Raw genomic sequence first — 18,285 nt, 5'->3', positions numbered from 1 at the left:
CTACCAATAAACTTACGCGTCAAGTTAATATGTTTATATGACAATATTAGTCTAACATTTTTATAATTTATTTGACACAGACACCAGTAATCTATCACTTCGATTTTTAATTTTTATACTATAATCTGTGCTGTCTAAAAAAAAGTCAATATCGTAGCATCAGTGTCTTAAATTCTAAACTTTATTTTAACGAAATTAATCAAAATGAGCAATATATTTAAACTTAAGTTAACTGCTCTTGGTCATCCGAATCCAGAAGGCTTTAATTGCGAAGGTAATAATTTTATAGGATATATAACCTTTGCTACCGGTTTTGTCAAATAAAATTGAATTAATATTCTAGATGAAAAAGAATACAGGAGTGTAGTACTGTGGCTCGAAGATCAGAAAATCAGGCATTATAAAATAGAAGAACGGGAAGGTCTAAGAAACATTGACAGTGACCAGTGGAAGAAAGCGTATGATACATATCAAAATGATTTAGTCAGCCCGGTTGTAAAAGGATTACCAAATGAGCAACTAAACTGGCTTTTGTGCTATGCTGTGAGATTAGAGTATGCTGATAATGGTATGTTTTTTCTGAGGATTATAACAAACAAAACCTAATAGGAAAGAAATCAGATTAGACATAATCATAGTGTAATGTTTTGATGACCTCCCGGCACGGTAAGCGCTGTGGATTTGATCGGAAGGTCCCCGGTTGTATCCCCGCTGCAGGAGAAAGTTAGGAATTTATAACGATTTTCTCTGGTATGGTCTGGTGGTGGCTTTGGACATGGTCAGTTGTCCAGTCATGGAGTATGGGTTTAATGTAACTGCCATACTCCTTATTGGTTAGCCTGTTACTATCTTAGACTGTATCATCATTTACCAGCAGGTGAGAACAGAGTCAAGGGCTAGATTGTAGTCTTGTAAAAAAAATGTCTCTGCCAAAGACTGCTGAATGATTTATATGATGACTGCTCTGAAATAAACGGTGCAACACTAAAAACCTTGTAATTTTTAACTGTGGAAAGTAATCTAAAAAAAATTTCTTACAGTAACCAAGTATGAAAATGTAAAAGTGGATGAACCAAAAAAGGCTGCCCCAAATGTTGTGTCCTCAAATCCTTTAGACAACCTTGATTGTAAGTACTGTAAGCTTAGTATAATTTATGTCCTTCTAACAACATAATGAAGTATACCTATATCTAATTTCATAAAAACATATCCTTATTGAGTTTGAGGTAAAATATATATACTTTTTGAAATAAAATCATCATAAAAAATAAATACACAAGGCTCAAGCAAGTGGTACCAACTAAGTGACTAGTATAGCATGGATTACTAATAGATTGCGGGCAGGCTGGCAGGCAGGGTCAGACTGTTTAAGATGCTATGAGAAAAAGTTCTAATTATGTTCTGTTTCTTTTTTACAGTTGGCAGTGCAGCATTCAAGGCAGGAGTTGAAAGGGTGTGTGCACTTGCTGGTGTTGGGCCCCATTTGGATCCTAAATTTCGTTTGGCTGCTGTTGCTAAGATATTAAAAACTTCACCACACCCAGATCTACCTAGAAATGAGGTCAATATGGTCACTCAAATAGTGGATGTACTGAAACTGCTCTTTATACAAGATCTCAGGGACCTTCAAACAAAAATCAATGAGGCTTTAGTTGCTGTTCAAACAGTCACAGCTGATCCACGCACTGATACCACTCTAGGCAGAGTTGGAAGATAAATCAATGTTATATCATTAATATAAGTGTTGTATAAGTTTCAATTATTTTGTTTTACATAAATCATAAACTATTATGGTAAGGATTACTGCAATATTTTATTATCGTTACATCCACATGCTAACTTAAAGAGACTCTGAAAAACTTTACTAAATCTTCTACTTAACAAATAGAAGAATAGATTGTGTCAACATTTAGATAGCTAATCATGCAGTTATGATGAAGAACCTTTTTGCAGCAGTGCTGCATCATATAGTTATTTTAACCTAGACTGCAGAGCACAAGCCTCATTGTTAGACACTACTGACAAAAATTAAAAATTACCAATAATTCATTATGAAATCTAGGAGTTCTCAAAATAGGACCAACAATTGGGGTCTTGCTAATAAGTGTCAGTATCATTACAAATTAAAGATGTCAGAGCTTTTATAAAATTAATCGGAACCTTGGTAGTATTAATCAGAATATAGAAAGTTATTGGAATGCAGATGATGGAGATCATTGAGAGAGCTATACTATACATAATCATATCTAAAGAACAATTTAATGAGTTGCAAAGGTAAAGTAACAATGGGTGAGGCAAACAGCTCAAATTGATTGGTACTGTGGTCTTTCTTAAAAGGTGCTGGAAAGGTGTCACTGGTTAATACAACATTGGTAGACTCCAACTTCATACATCTAACAAATCTCAAAGAGCCATTGGATGCAATAAGCCCCAAACTGAACTTTGCACTCCCTACAGAAGTCCAGTCCAGTGTCCACAAAGTTCCAGTAAATTGATATAGTGATGATAAACATTAACAGTAGTTAGTTAAGTTTGTGTACAACTTACTTAATTGTTTTTTGTGTATTTTATACTAATCATTTAATTCAATAAAGTTCTTGTCATTTGAATCTTACATTTTAAAAACTGGAAGATTAATTAAAGGCTTTTAAAAATAAGTTATTTTCCTAATTCTTGTTAAACAATCAGGACCTTGTGTAATTGAAGAATTAAGTCTTATACACAAGTTGTAATAAGTAAATGAATTATATAAGAAATTGTAATTAGTTTCATTTATTACCTCTATTTTAACAAAACAAAAAAATGCAATATCTATTTTATACAGTTTCCACACATACGCTTTACAAATAATATCTACCAGTGGTGTGCTTTTCATCATCTATGCATGTAAATAACCAAGATCTTTTGTGACCCATAGAGCAATTTTTCATTTATGTTTATATGCCATATATATTTATATATAATTCCCAAAAGTATAATGATTTGTTATATATGTACAATCATAAAATGCTGAATATTATTGTAGCTTTCACATAACACTGATTGAAATTTGAGCATTTCAATAAACGACAATATTTTTCATAGCATGCTTTAACAGGTAATTCAAAGTGATTACTTAACTAAATAGCTAAATTTTTACCTACTAACACACAGCATACAGTGTACTGAAATTTTATTTTTTCACTGGATTATTATTATATAAACACATTGTTCATTAATAAAATTTGATCTCATACACATTTTTCCTTGAGATATTAATTAAGATCATCATATCCTATCAAACACTTCCTGTGTTATAAATCTTGAGAATTTAATAACTGCAGTATCAGATCATTAACAGGCTAGACATATCAAAGAACTAGGACACAATAATTATTATTCACAGTAACATTGGCAAATAATTCTTAGATGGCATAATTAAATTTGTCTTCATTTCAGTACATTATATCTTACTGTGTATAAATAAAACTATTTCAATGCATGCCTCCTCCCTTCTCAAGCATCTGTGCAAATCGATTGGTGATTAATAATGAGACATCTATAAATCGTTCCACACAGTTGGAAATGCATGTTTCAGTTCTTGAGTCAAGCTTGGCACCAGGCTTGTCTACACATTTGTCCCAGCAGAAATCATTGAACTCGTGAATCTGAAAAGTATTAGGTTATCTTAGCATTTTAAAATAAAAAAAAAATATTTCTATTGTTTACAGTATAGATATTTAAGAAGGTTGGACATTCCAAGATTTTTCACATTGTTATGAAATAAAATATTTCACACAGGTAAAATGAAATATTGTATAAAGACTGATCTACGTAGCTAATACATTTGTTATTACAAACATCAGTGATTTGTTGTTTGGCCTAACATTGAAATATTTAAAGAAAGAAAGAAATATCTTTAATACTTAACTATGCCACACATTACTCTATTTTTAATGCTATGCACCTAAATACAAGATGCCATCTGGCACTTCCATCCTTCTTCTTTCTTTCTCTATGGCCATTTATACGATGGTGGTGCCTCCATTAATTGAACACAACTCAATGCTCAAATGGCTATACCACTAGGATAATGGTGGCCATATGTGGCACAACAGAATAAAAAGTTGTAACTCAGCATTTTGCTAAATTACTTTTATTGCAGTGATTTTCAATTGCAACACCAAACTAACCACAATGCCAGGTGAAGCTTGTTCTTTTTTTCTGTTCATAGTTATGCAGTGATTTGACAATTCAACTGACATCACCTTTTAATTTGGAAGGTTCTGCATACCTATTCCAATGTTATGCTACTTTTATTTAAACTGAACAAATACTCAACAAAACACTTCAATATTGGCAGCTTCCAATAATTATACTTGGTAATTTATATATTTAATACTATTGGGTAACTGTGTCTTCTTTTTAAAGCTAAGAGTAATACAGATCAAACAAAGTACACTAAGTCAATTGTGAGTTAATTATACTGAATTGTGAGACAAAGTAACTACATATTATCATTCAATAAATCAATGCAATGAACCTTTAGTGAAAGATGATTATGATGAAGATTATATATAATTGCTATTTGATAGGGTTCAGTGGACTGGTTATTTTATTTATAGGATTAGTTAAATGATAGTGTCTTCTATAACAATAATTGCATAACAAAAAGGATTTATTTCATCATTGTTTATGATTGGAAACTTCTTATCATGCTTTATCATGCTGTACTTGTAAGTTCGTTTTGTACTTGCAGATTTATATGACTCTCTATCTATAACATTTAATAGTGTATAAAGTACTTCATTGTTCAAGAACTCTAAATCAACCAATGGTCATTCATATAAAAAATATTATTCAATTCAATTCTTGTTTATGGCTTTTGTCTGCGCCAACTGGGCACAAGGTATTTCGCCAATGTCTTGTAGATGAAGAAGGCACGAAGGAGATTGATCGGTGAAACTAATGAAAAGTTAATTTTGAATTTGTACCAAGAAATAGTTGTTATTAGCTAGTTAGCTCTTTAACCTAAGGACACAGACAACACATGCATATATATCTTACACGGATATTTTTTGTACATTATACTTTAATTTTATTACTTACTATATATTTACATAAAAATCTACAATAAGGACTGAAAACAAACATTAAAAAACATTTAACACTCAAAGGACGGGGGACTTTGGGAGGAAGAATGGTGGGATTATGAAGGTTAACTCATGTTTCTTGGGACGTAAACTTTTACAGTTCCACTGTAGCAGGGTTATTGGGCCCATTTTGGAGTAGTTTAAAAAGTTGGCTTAAGTTTTTGGCAACGTTGGGCGGTAAGGGAATTTCACTACATGGAGCGACAATACTAAGTAGAAATTCGGAGATAAACTCAAGCATTTTACCTTGGGAGGGAGGGTTCTCAACATTGTTGTTGAGAGCGCATCCATTAGGAAGGGATGAGGAGTAATCACCGACAATAGTCTGAACAGCTTTTTTATCGTAGCCCTTTGCTAGAGGAGCTCGGGGACGAGGAGAGCGGAAAACTGTTTGCCGGTAGGAGGTTTTGGAGGAAGTTACATTAGTAGGAGTAAACATTTCTTTTGTTATCTCAGCATAGGACCTGCGGACAGGAGGAAACTGAGATGATGCTTCAATGTAAGATTTATTATTCTGAGACATGACCATTTTAATAGATTGCTGCCTGGAGAATTCTGGGCAGTCTTTATCAGTAGCAAAATGACTACCAGAGCAGTGTAAACATGTAGATAATTCCTTGATGACCAAACATGAGTCACCTGTATGGGGCTGAGCACATCTGTAGCATCTGGGCTTAGATCTGCAGATTGTTTTAATGTGGCCAAAACGGCAGCAGTTCTGGCACTGTATTGTTGGAAGTTTATATGTTTCAACTGGCAGTGAGGTGTGGTATGAATATACCTTAGCAGGAAGCATTTGCCCCCTGAAGGTTAGGACAACAGATTGGGTAGGCACCCAAGTGATGACACCCTCTGTGACAGATTTTCTGTTCAGTCGCCTTGATTTCAGAACCTCACCACAGCCAGGCGGGAGCTCTAGCGAATCAACAAGCTCGTCCATCGACCAGTCCACGGGAACTCCTTTCACCAGCCCCATTCTGGTTATGTTGTATGTGGGAATTATAGCTCTATATTTGCATAACTTCAAAACTGGACTAACCAGAAAGTTGTTGGCAGCTTGGGCAGAAGTAAACTCTACAGTAATTTTGTTGCGGCCTATATTTTTGACGCCGTCGTGGATAATTGAACCAATTTTGTGTTTGTGCAAGAATTGACCGAAATTTATAGCCCGTAATGACGCTCCAGAGGATGGGTCCTCCACTTCCCGTGAGACTTGGACGATAAAAGGCCCATTATCATCGTCAGAGTATGACTTGGCGCCTTCGGTGAAGGAAGGATGTATGTAAAGGCTTTGAACGGATGGGTTTACCTGAGTAGGATCAGTTATAGTTTTTTTGGCCGCATATACGTTGGTATCCTCTCCTTGTCGTTTGCGAGACGAGGCTGATGCCCCCGGGTCGGGCGGCTCAGGAGGTGTATCTAGATCCATTTTACTGGAAACACTATAACTACAGACACATAATAAATATTTAACCAACACCAAATACGGTTAGATTTATACGAATATCACCAATAACAACTATTTCTGCTGCTGTGTAAATTCACATAAAACACCGAAATTACACCGGAATCTCACTAACACGTGTGCACAAATTGACAGGCCAAGTTACAGTTCAACATAAACAACACCAAATCCTTTTCAAGACGAGTTTACAGTAAAATCCATAAAAAATATTATACAATTCAGCTTTAAGGGCTCTTCTTAATTTATATAATAGATCATATTTACTTGGGCGTGGAATTGTGCTTTTTGCTTCTCGACTAGCAGAAAATCCTGTAATTCAGAGTCTCCAGCTTTACCACTAGATGAGAAATCAGGTAGGTCAGTCATATTTTTAACTCAATTGGCTCTCAATCGGCTGGATTGGTTAGTTTAAAAATTTCAATATTTTTTAAATAAAATAAAATATATTAATTTTTACTTTTAGGTTAGGTAGCACAGAGTAAACACCTTATATATGTATATAGATAATTAGCTAACTCCACAGACTAGTATATAAATATGATGCTCTATTCTCTTTGGTAAAGATGAATTTAGTACCGCAAATTAAACATAAGAGACTATTAGCCCTTTGGAGCCTGGTAGGATTACAAAATAACGATTCATTTTCTTTTAAAATATTTAAGTTTACCTCGTATTAGCTTTTGTAAACATATTTAGATACTGGCTATTCGAGTCAGTAAATAGTAGTCCTCTTTAAAAAAAAAGCGTTAGAAGTTATACTTCTAAAATTTATATCTTTTGCCTCATTCTACGTTTGTAGGAAAACTACACTAAGGTTAAATTTGGAAAACTAATAGACTCTTTATCGGACAACCAAGTTCCACTCAACGTTAAAATTTAAGATTTTTGTATAATTGATAAATCAAATTACCAGAATGAGCCCGCAGACTTTGAAAGATTGAAAGTGTACACTGTCAAACCTTATAGCTAACTTCACGGTGTCGGTTTATTGTGACGGTGTGCGCGCGCATCGTAAAAATGTACTCTCATCATTTTTCCCTAACGTGCTACAAGAAGTGTAACTTCAAAAACGTGTATTTATGTACTCGCGTTAGAAGTTATACTTCTTTGGCGTAACAAAATAAAAATCTTTTCAAAAATTTTATCTTACGCCTTATTGTACGTTAGTAGATAAAACGACACTAACAACGGAAAAAAGGTATTTAATACATTGAAAGTTTTATTATAACGCAATATCTAGTTCTCTCATATTCGGACCACCAAGTTTTACTGAACATTATAAGAAAAATCTCAAAGATGAAATATTTGAGTTTTTGTACAATTGCATCAATTAAACCACCGGAATGAACCCGCAGACTTTGGAAATCAAGTGTCCAGTGTCAAACCTTTTTTTTTGAAAAACTAAATTGTTGACTATAGCTAACTTCGGGGTGTTAATATTTTGTGACGCTGTGCGCACATCGTAAATAGTGAGCTGGCGGACGATGTTTTCCCCTCTCACTCGGTTTCGCTATTACCGTCATCCTGTTGAAATCGTGTAACCATGTGCGCGCGAATTTCGTTACATCGTATAATTTCACCTCCCATGATTTTTTCCTAAACCCGCTTAAGAAGTTCAACCTGGTTAAGTTCGTTGAGGGCTCTTCTTAGACCAGGGCGCGCATTCGAACCCTCCTAGCTTTAGTTTTAAGTTAACGAGTGCAGTTATCACCGTCAAGGTGAAACCTACATGAATAAAACATTTTTGAATTTTGGATTTTGACTTTGAAGTATAACTTCAAAAACCTCAGTAGTATAAAACTTTTATTTCGTCTAGAAAAATTAGTTCCGTTCTATCCCATGAAATAAGTGCTATTGTGCCTGATGTTCTTTTAGGATCTCAGTTTAAGGACTTTAAACTATAATAATATATTTTCTATATTGTTTTTAAATTTTTATTATTTAATGTTTAAACATACATGTTTAATTATTAATAAATATTAATTATTAAAAGATGTAAAACCCAGTTACAGTTGAATTGAAAAAGAGTCTTCTACAATGTAAACATCAATAGACAATATTTTTGATATTATTTTTTTTTCTTATTACTTCAATACACAAGTCAATATTATTGAGCCGTTTATTTAGATTCCACGTTTCCAGATTGCTTGATCTACTATTATCAGCTAAAGAAATGGTTACCTACTGTAAAAATGTCTCAGCAATAAATAATTATTAAAGGGATTATACAATAATTATTATGAATAGTTCGTAATATAAGTTTCAGAATTACAATTCATTTTTATTGATAAAATTAAGTATTTTCTCAGTCAGTATCTTCCTTACATCTTCTGCAAATATGTAATTACAGGCCTTGAGGCTAAGTCTGGCAAGTTTGGATTGCTCAATTCCATATGTTTCACCACATATATGGTACTCTTGGGAAAGCGATGTTGAAAACACTCCTTTGTCATCGGTCTGCAAAAAAAAAAATACAGATAATGGTGCCAAATGCCAATGGAGAATACTACTGTCTATTAGTTTGTACTTTGTACAGTAGTTGGAGGGCACTACATGTTTGACACACATGAACTGTCAATGTCCTAACAATTTGTAATTTTTGTTACTTTTAACAGAACAAGCAAGAGGGTTTCGTTTTGTACATTGCAGTAATGAATGGAACAATTTCACATATTATGGTATTGTTTTGATACATTAGGACGGCCGGTTGGCGCAGTGGGCATTAACCCTGCTCTCTGATTCTAAGCCTGTAGGTTCAATTACCACAACTGGAAAATGTTTGTGTGATGGTGAATGTTTTTCTTCAGTGCCTCGGTGTTAATTTGTATGTTATAAGTATGTATACCTATGTAGCATAAAAATATTGATCAGTCATCTAAGATCGTAGGTACCGATAACACAAGCTCCGCTTACGTTGGGGCTAGATGGCGATGTGTCTATAGTGGTACTATATTTATTTTCGTTTTATTCTTAGGTGAAAACCACAGACCCATAACCCGGACTGATGAAAACTGACAAGTAAAAATAGAGAGCACCCGCTGCTAAAAGTTTATAGTCCTGCCTGTTCGGCCGTAAACAAATAATTTAAAAAATAGGGTAAAACTTTTCAACAGAGACAATTGTTAAAACGATAGCCCTACTTTAAAACCTGTTGTTGTATTTACAGACCATTTTGCTATGGGGCTTAGACCCAGCAAACTGCATTGATGTGGATTCGTGGGCTTAGGTTAGGAATGTAGCAGTCTTTCTACATTTACTTCCCTTCTTCCCCGCGCTTTAACTCGCCTTTAGTTAGGGTCGTAACGTAATGTTATTAATGTAACGTAATCTTATTCATAGACATTATTTATTAAACTATGCGAACATGCTGTAAAGGCCAAGGTTAACACAAGATTTCACTGATGCAGAGTTAGACTATCATCTTATAACGTTATAATAAATTTACTACACTTTATAAAATTCTGTATTTTTTACAATATTAACTGATGTACTTACACATAAAACAACTGGAATGTTAGCATTATAAAACTCCTTGAAGTGATGACTGTTAAAGTCTGGCGTTGATTTTGTGTTCACATTACTTGTGAGACATATTTCTGAAAAACAAAAAATGTATGTACCTAATTGAATTATGTTTATTTTGTTCGAGATACTTTAACAGCAACAGCTAAAATACCATTTGCAGGACAGTTCAAACTTAGATAAAAACTTTTTTAAATTTACTAATCCTACTAAAAGATTGAACTCATTGAAAAATAATGTTCATACTACAAATAGAATATAACGCACAACTACTATCTACTGCGATCACAAACTTGTCTGCCCAGCGTGGTGATTGTGGGCAAATCCTTCCATTGGGAGAGGCCTTCAGTTCAGCAGTGGGCTTCCATGTGGCCTATATAATTTAGATTTTCGATAACCACCTGAGGGGTTGCTACGGCGTCACCGGGGGAGTGGGGCTAGCGCGAAAGCTCGCCATGAGAAGAGCCCCAGGGGTCGACGACATCGGGGGGAGAGTTGGAGACGTCGACCCGAGGGTGCCTCCTGCGAGGGCTCGGACCTCGGCTCGGTTCGACGTTAATCTGAGTGTTGGTGGACTTTTGGACTAATCATTATTTAGTCCGAACGCCCCCGTGACCGTGGTAAGGATCCACGTCCGGATGACGTCAGAAATCGGGGCCCTCGTCTTCGCCGGTGAAGACGCTGTGTTGGTTGTGTGTTTGTGTGCTGTTGGGAAACATTGTCGGTAGTTATTTGATCGTCATGGCCGTAAAGGACATGTTTCGGACGTCGCTGCCTAGGCTCGACGTCGGGGGCGGGGGTATAAGTGGACGCCTCGACCACTAGGGGGTTGGGATCGGACTGCTTTTTCAAAGTAGGTCTTTGATATTTTTTTAAAATACTGGGCTATGGTGGGAAGATCGAGGTCTCGGTGGAGATCTACGAGTACGTTGTGGCCTATATAAGTATAAACTCAAACTTTTATATGCTTATAAAAGTTTGACCCATGTCCAAGTCACGTCAGTCACGTTTTGGACCCTTGACATTACCGGCTTGCATCACTGGTAAGGTGTTTTTAAATACCCATTACCAACAAATAGTGATGTGCCACCATTAATAACTGTAATCTATCGTATTTAAAATAAGTACGTTACAAAAACTTCAAATTTGTGATCCAGATGTATATAAAACGGAAATGCGAAATGGAATGTGCGATTTACGGGAGATTGTGGTGACTGCTGAAAGTATAGTTTTAATAAACAGAAGACAAAATGTACCAAATTATGATGTTGTTGAAAACTTCTTAAACAATCATGATTATATTCCTATCAATATTGCAATGCAAGAAATAAGTCTTTGGGTATATCTAAGGATATTTGTAGAAATCGATGAAGTAGAAGCCACTTATAGAAAATGGAAAATATTTTTTTTTTAAAAACAGTAGAATATATCTTTGGAACCTTCCCCCCGTTTCCCTTGACTAGGAAATCCTGTATCTTATGTTTCACGCTTTTATTTTTTGCACTTGCGGATTATATGGATGATAACAATTGGATTTTAGTTACTTGTAGTGAAGTATCACGTCTTGGTAATGGTATACATTTGCTTGTTGCTAAGCCCATCTAAACAACTTTATAATCCTGCAGGATTTATAAATAGTGCAATAGATAAAAAAACATTGTACCCACTGACGTAATATATCACCATTACGGTATTTTCTAAATACTTCCAATTTCATCAGGTCTCTGAAGATCTCAAGATCTGTTGAAGGGATCCTAGAGGAATTGAGGAAGGAGGAGGAGGCAATAATTCGTTTAAGGTTATTAGCAGTTCATATTCGGCTATTATAGCTTAGATATGATTGAAAAACCTATCCACTAAAAAGCGTGAAAAAAAAATTCGTCACTCTTTTACTGTCACATCGAAAGGAAAAAACGTATTACATCCTGTTTCATTTAAAAACTCACAAAATATATCACAATTCAATTTAGCTGTTGCTTAATGCATGGCGTCTCCACGTCTTGTATGTCGAACACAAAATGGACCAGCTCCAATTTAGTCTAAGTATGGCTCGCTATTATTTCAGGACCCTAGGCATTAAAAGGCACAATAGAATGCGTCTAGATGGAGTTGGTCACTTTCCACAGTAGTACCAAGCCAGCTTCGTTGCGTATTATGTCACACGACAGCACCTTGGCAGCGTATTAATGAATCAAAACTAGATCAAAATCATTTTGCATCATTGCAAATCATACTTTGCGCATCGAAAAATATATATAAGCCCATTGGGCCCATTTGAGGAAGGTGTTTTTTAAATACATTATCGAAGTTTTATTTTATACTAGCTGTTTCCCGCGACTTCGTCCGCTTATGTTTTTGTTTTTCGAAAGACATGTGCCTCATAAATGTGGCAGCACTTTATGTACTCAGGATAGCTAAGCCTGGTGTAAAATCGTCAAATACTTTCGTCTCTCCCGAGAGAACTGAGCTTAATTTCGGACTAAAAGCATCTTATATTACTTCTAATACCTTCAGGAATATGTGTACAAAGTTTCGTGATGATCGGTTTAGTTTTTTTTGCGTAAAAGCGTAACAAACAAACTTACATTCATATTTATAATATTAGTAGGGAAGTAGGCATAGGGATTTTTAGGTTTTTGTTGTCAAAATGTCTAAGTAGCCTTCGATAGTTACATGAATGATGTTATTTCAGTTTATATTTGGGTCCAAATGGGAGCAGGATTCATATGCGGAAATTTCTCTGGTTGGGTTTAGTGCCTAGCAGCCTGTGGCGTGCACTGGGTTTCTTACCAGGGTATGCATACAGCAGGAAAATTACATAAAACGGCAAAAATTCTCCTCCTATACTAGTTATAAATTTTTTTAGGGTAGGCAGTGCTTTTGTGCATGTATGAAGTGCACACCACTGCTAGCAGCCATGGCTAGTTCCTACCCTACCGACGAAAACATGCCACGGAACGGTTTTGCCTTCCTATGCGCTGCAGTGTTGGAGTAAGTCAGAGGCTTACTTGTAGAGGCACAATAAATAAATGCAAATAGACAAAACATTCATTAGAAATTCACTGATACACTTGTTAGTGAAACCCTTTATTGCTTTGATTTATATCTAAAATAAAAATAATAGCAGCAGTAATGCTTCTTACGTACATTCGCCTTTACAAGAAATGGGTAATAATAATACACGTTTTTTTTATTTGTTAAGTTTGACATGCCAGGAACACATCTTGCAACGTGACGCAAAGCATGACGGTAGTTCTGTGACACAGAAAGCCCTACTATTACTAAACACAGTCCTGGTTCGAAACTGGCCTAATTTGAAGCCTCCAACTTAAACAAAAATAGTGAGTTGTAGTAATAAACTTACCAACAGGTATACGTGAGTTGCGCAGTAAATCCCATGTTGTATCGTTACCACCAAATTTAGGATGTATATAAATACCATGGCCAATTCGTTCTGGCTTAAAATTTATCATTTCAATTACTTCTTGTGTATTGCATATTTCTCCACAGTGTAGTGTTATCTAAAACAATAGGTAAAGCATCCAAAAATAGGTTTCTGTGTACAATTGCATACAATTCTACAATAAATTACCCATTGACATCTTGGAGATGTCTCTTAAAAAGTTCAGTTTGTATTTAACATAAGCTTATAGAAAAGTCCTATTATAGTGAATGGAAATGGAATGGAATGGTGTGAATTATTGCTCTAACCAGGTTGCTCTCCTAATAATTTTAAATGACATTGTGAGATGGTGATAAAAAAAAACACCCAGCTAAGTTTGTTGATGTCTTCTTAGACCAGGACGTGTTTGGAACCCTCGTAGCTTTAGTTTTAAGTTTACGAATGTGTTTATCGCCATCATCTCACTACTGTGTAATTCTTATGTACGTACCTATGGGCCTACTTGAATAAAGATATTTTTGACTTATGAACTTCTGTTCACCTGTCCAGACTTTGCCAAGATATCTTAGGTTATACAAAATGCCAATGTGCCATTAAAATTCGTATGACAAATCCCAACTATTTTTTCAAGCTCTCACCTAATTAATACTATTTTTATTGATGGTGATTTATTAAATGAGAAGTGTGCTATGTGGTTTAAATAAGCATTTGTACATATAAAGTGTTTTCTAGAAATCAGAAAAAGAAAAAGATCTTCTAGAGTTGCTCATTACAAAATATAGGTATAACATCAACATAAAGAACAAGATCAGCGAAAGCTGCTTAGTCTATTATATAATAATAATAATATTAACGATAGGAGTAATTGAAGAAGCTATACTTTTAATCCAGCTTTTCTTGCTTTATCTAATGCAGGGACAAAATCTTGGAACATTCCAACAGCAGGATTTCCACTCAACTCAACGCCAACTACAATATCAGGATACTTAGTGTGATATTCAATCGCATGATCCACTATTACATCTGCATCTTCTTTAGAGCTATTTCTGTTTATTGATATTATGAAACAGCATATAAGTCCTCGCTCTCTAGCGCTCCTGCAAATAAAATAAATTTTGAATATCTATACTAATTTCATGATTGTGAAAGAAAATAGAAGTTTTTATCAATTATAGACAGTTTTGTTTAAGTTTTTCACATACCCGGTTATCAAAAACACATTTGGATTACAGATTAAATAAAACCACAAATAAAAACCTGGTTCAAAATATGCAGGTATACCTGATAAGTTGCATAATATATTAAAGCTGTTAATCTATCTGACCCTATGTGCATTTATCTAAAAAAAAAAGGTAACATCAAAAATGTAATCTTAAAATGCCCATCATAATTATTTCAGATTCACAAATTAATAAGAGGTATTTCAGTACCCATGTCATACATGTATATGTATTAATAATATATGTATGTTTAAGAGGGCCCTTGATATGTGAGTCTACTACCGAAAATTAATTACAATGAGGTGATGACACTTGCACTGAAACATTGTATCTTCTTACTTACTTCATACTTTGAACAACAGTTTCAATATATTCACTGATAGTCAAATGTGCTGTTTGTCGAGGAGTGCTGCGTAATTCGATATAACAGCATCCATCTCTCTCAAACTCTCTAAGTGTTAATGCAGTGGCCATAGTCAGTGTCTCTTTTGTAATTGTAAGTTTATGTGCAATATCGAAAACTTGAAAACAGCTGTGGAACAATATTAACATCATATGATAGCTATCTAATAAAAGCAAAAATTAAGTATGTCTAATCTTTTAAATCTATGAACTACGAACAGCCAAAGGCTTTCACTGGGCCCATCCAGAAACAATTCCACATACAAATTGGGCACTTGTAGCCATGGGCTCACCATTGCACAAGGGAGGTAGTCAACTAATTCGACGACTTCCAGACAATTATATCCTATAGAAAAACATAGTGAACTCACTCGGACAAGTTCTTCGTATCACTAGGACCTACTTGGAATTCATCTAAGAAAACATCAGATTCATCAGCCATTCCAGTAAGAGCTAGAAATCGTTTTATGAAGGTCATTGTGGAGCGACTCAATGAGCCATTTAAATGAGCATGTAGCTCCTGGAAAAGAAGTATTATTTATTATTCTCTTGAAGTTAATTGTATGCATGAATAAATGAATGAATATACTCTTATAACACATCACAAAAAGAACATAAAAATAGAAAAGTATAACAAAACAACATATACAATTTGGCAGCCTTATTGCTTCATAGCAATTTCTTCCAGGCATAGCATAGCAATTTCTTTTAACAAACGGTAAAGAAAACAAATACAGAAAATAGTTAGCAGGTGCATATATACATATACTCATAAAAAAATATTTCTTTACCTAAATAACTATTTTTTAATATATGTACATAAAACAATATTTGTAACTACAGACAAATAAATAAATTTGTTGTAAAATAAATAAATAATTAACTACCAATATAAATATAATATATAAAAATGATATTTATTTAAAAATAATATAATAAATTAAATATGAAACCAAATAAATAAAATAAATAGTTATCCCAAACATAAATAGTAAAAATGATAAAGAGAAATAAATTATCATCCGATGATGGAGACAAATAGAGATATTTTACAAGTTTTTTAAAGATTTGGATAGATTTTGCCTTTCTTATAGCCATCGTACCAGTCACTAAAAATTTCTTACCAATTTGGGCAGTTCCTGACAAAATGTTTGCAGATCCATTATGGTTCTTATGAAAATAGATCAATAGAATGTTCTTTTCAGCTGGCTGTGCTTACAGACTTATTTTAATAGCTATTATTACATTTTATTCGTTGTGATCAACAAAAAATATTCGAAATTTTAAACACGAATATTTATAATTACAAAAACTGTTTATTTCTTCTTTTTCTTTGGCTTATCAGCTCATTGATCACCGGCTCTACCTCTGCCGTATGGAGGGTAGAGGTAAGGAGGATCATCTGTGTATATGAAAAAGTGTCGTCAAAATGTATTAAATTAGGATGGCGCCATATTTGCATCAAGGTAACTCTTAAAAGAAGCGCCAAATATAAATATTGTTAGAGTGGGCTTGAAAAATAAACAAGGAAGTAAGGTTATATTTACCACAATATTTTGTACAACGTAAGTTGTTGAAATTCTCAATAATTAACTACTTTAGTCGATAATGACATTAAATTTTTTAACTCGGCATACTTCAATTCATCTACGATTGCTACATTCGTACCATACCCTGTGCATCCACCAGCGCCATTGTGGAGGATTTATGAACTGTTATTTAGCGCATACAACTGGACACTTTTTCAACTTTTCTCCCATATAAGATGACTCTCCTTACCTCTACCCTCCATACTCTGCCGCCTGCGCGTCTCCATACCTGCGCGTTAGAGATTGAACCACAGATTAAAGTCAAAGTCAAAAATATCTTTATTCCAGTAGGCCTATAGATGGCAACTAGCGGACCCGCAAGACTTCGTTCGCGAATGAGTCGACTTCAAAAAATAGTCGTGTGTTGTCGCGGACTTTTTGATAGAACTTTAAAGAAACAAAAATTCCGACAATTCCGATATACTAACTACATACTTCCGTCGTTTGACGTAACGTTTAATCTACGCACCTGTAACCCAGCCGTATCCAAGCGTAGCCATAACCCTGTTACCAAGATCAGACCTGACCCAACCTGAAGCAAGTACACACAAAGCCAAATCCGAAAGCAGATCTTCGTTACTTGTTACAAAAAAAACCAGAACTGGGAACGACACCATATGCATGCTACGAACAAGCGTGCTCACTAAAAACACAGAAATCATAACAAGCACCAAAACACAGTTGGTGGAGCCTAGAGCTAGAGAGAAAAAGACAAAGGTTAAGGCGTCTCTTCAACAGAGCAAGGAACACTAGAAACAAAGGAGACTGGGACAGTTTAAAAGACGCCCAGTACAAAAAGCAGTGAAGCAGAAAACTGACAGATCTTGGCGTCAATTCTACACTAACATAGAAACAATTGACAACGGAGACAGGATCAGAAAGATCCTAGCAAAAGAAAATTTTCGCATGATCGCTTTACTAAAGATACCAGATGGTAGCCAGTACACCAAAAACGACAATGAAGTGAGGAAAACTCTCATCGAAACATACTTTCCCGGATGCAAGATCGTCGACAAACCCGAGTGGAAAAACGAAAACATCTCAGCTCCCACGGATGCCGACTGGTAAATAGCAAACAACAGAGTAACACATGAAAGGAATCGAAGGGCAATCGAATCCTTCCAACCATTTAAATCAGCGGGCAATGACCAGATGTTCCCCGCTCTTCTACAAAGGGCAGAAGATCACATAATACTTTGGCTTGCAGAAATCTTCAAGGCCCGCTTAGCCATATAAGTAGTAAGTAGTACCGTATGTAAAAGCAGTATTTCTACCCAAACTAGGTAAAACTGACTACACACAACCATTCAGACCAATCAGCCCCTAACGTCTTTTCTGCTAAAAACTTTAGAAAGTATCAGATCGTTACCTCCAAGATGGAGTACTAAAACACCAATACATCAGAAACAGCTTTGCACTCAGTTGTAGGTAGAATAACTTAGAAAACAAACTAACGACGCTCGGTGCCTTCATAGACATCAAAGAGCCACACTCGCAGCCCTCAGACTTAGGCATATGGGCTGTGGAAGAACAAAACAAGGGGCACACAAAA

The 18,285-nt window shown here is 35.0% G+C and overlaps 3 protein-coding genes across 4 annotated transcripts; 1 reads left to right on the top strand and 2 right to left on the bottom strand.

The window, feature by feature from the left end:
- Positions 1-118: 118 nt before the first annotated feature.
- Positions 119-2,752, top strand: LOC120623809 (RNA transcription, translation and transport factor protein). The gene is made up of 4 exons (XM_039890059.1): positions 119-274; positions 344-568; positions 1,041-1,127; positions 1,419-2,752. The coding sequence occupies exons 1-4, from the start codon at positions 205-207 to the stop codon at positions 1,715-1,717; spliced, it is 681 nt and encodes a 226-aa protein (XP_039745993.1). The 5' UTR covers positions 119-204; the 3' UTR covers positions 1,718-2,752.
- Position 2,753: 1 nt separating this feature from the next.
- LOC120623810 (mitochondrial import inner membrane translocase subunit Tim8) lies at positions 2,754-7,085 on the bottom strand. The gene is made up of 2 exons (XM_039890061.1): positions 6,862-7,085; positions 2,754-3,647 (listed from the first exon to the last, which is right to left on the bottom strand). The coding sequence occupies exons 1-2, from the start codon at positions 6,961-6,963 to the stop codon at positions 3,474-3,476; spliced, it is 276 nt and encodes a 91-aa protein (XP_039745995.1). The 5' UTR covers positions 6,964-7,085; the 3' UTR covers positions 2,754-3,473.
- Positions 7,086-8,853: 1,768 nt separating this feature from the next.
- LOC120623728 (adenosine deaminase-like protein) lies at positions 8,854-16,538 on the bottom strand. Of its 2 annotated transcripts, XM_039889920.1 has the most exons (7): positions 16,269-16,537; positions 15,516-15,664; positions 15,086-15,274; positions 14,403-14,619; positions 13,484-13,640; positions 10,093-10,193; positions 8,854-9,054 (listed from the first exon to the last, which is right to left on the bottom strand). In XM_039889920.1, the coding sequence occupies exons 1-7, from the start codon at positions 16,305-16,307 to the stop codon at positions 8,866-8,868; spliced, it is 1,041 nt and encodes a 346-aa protein (XP_039745854.1). In that variant the 5' UTR covers positions 16,308-16,537; the 3' UTR covers positions 8,854-8,865. The 2 variants fall into 2 exon arrangements, with proteins under 2 accessions (XP_039745854.1, XP_039745855.1); XM_039889921.1 differs by lacking the exon at positions 15,086-15,274 and having other exon boundaries at positions 16,269-16,538.
- Positions 16,539-18,285: the final 1,747 nt, after the last annotated feature.

This window comes from Pararge aegeria, chromosome 5, assembly GCF_905163445.1.
Source record: "Pararge aegeria chromosome 5, ilParAegt1.1, whole genome shotgun sequence".
Classification (NCBI taxonomy): domain Eukaryota; kingdom Metazoa; phylum Arthropoda; class Insecta; order Lepidoptera; family Nymphalidae; genus Pararge; species Pararge aegeria.
The sequence above is the reverse complement of the archived record's forward strand: the minus strand, read 5'-3'. Positions and strand labels throughout refer to the sequence as shown.

What these genes read in the sequence shown, in the direction of transcription:
- LOC120623809 (XM_039890059.1), top strand. Translation starts at nt 205, where the DNA reads ATGAGCAATATATTTAAACTTAAGTTAACTGCTCTTGGTCATCCGAAT. An exon ending in ATTAGAGTATGCTGATAATG is followed by an intron (nt 569 to 1,040) that starts GTATGTTTTTTC and finishes AATTTCTTACAG; the next exon opens with TAACCAAGTATGAAAATGTA. An exon ending in TCCTTTAGACAACCTTGATT is followed by an intron (nt 1,128 to 1,418) that starts GTAAGTACTGTA and finishes TCTTTTTTACAG; the next exon opens with TTGGCAGTGCAGCATTCAAG.
- LOC120623728 (XM_039889920.1), bottom strand. Translation starts at nt 16,307, where the DNA reads ATGGATCTGCAAACATTTTGTCAGGAACTGCCCAAATTG. An exon ending in GTCAGGAACTGCCCAAATTG is followed by an intron (nt 15,665 to 16,268) that starts GTAAGAAATTTT and finishes CTTCTTTTCCAG; the next exon opens with GAGCTACATGCTCATTTAAA. An exon ending in ACATTCCAGTTGTTTTATGT is followed by an intron (nt 9,055 to 10,092) that starts GTAAGTACATCA and finishes TTTTTTTTGCAG; the next exon opens with ACCGATGACAAAGGAGTGTT.
- LOC120623810 (XM_039890061.1), bottom strand. Translation starts at nt 6,963, where the DNA reads ATGACTGACCTACCTGATTTCTCATCTAGTGGTAAAGCTGGAGACTCT. An exon ending in AAGCACAATTCCACGCCCAA is followed by an intron (nt 3,648 to 6,861) that starts GTAAATATGATC and finishes AATACTTTTCAG; the next exon opens with ATTCACGAGTTCAATGATTT.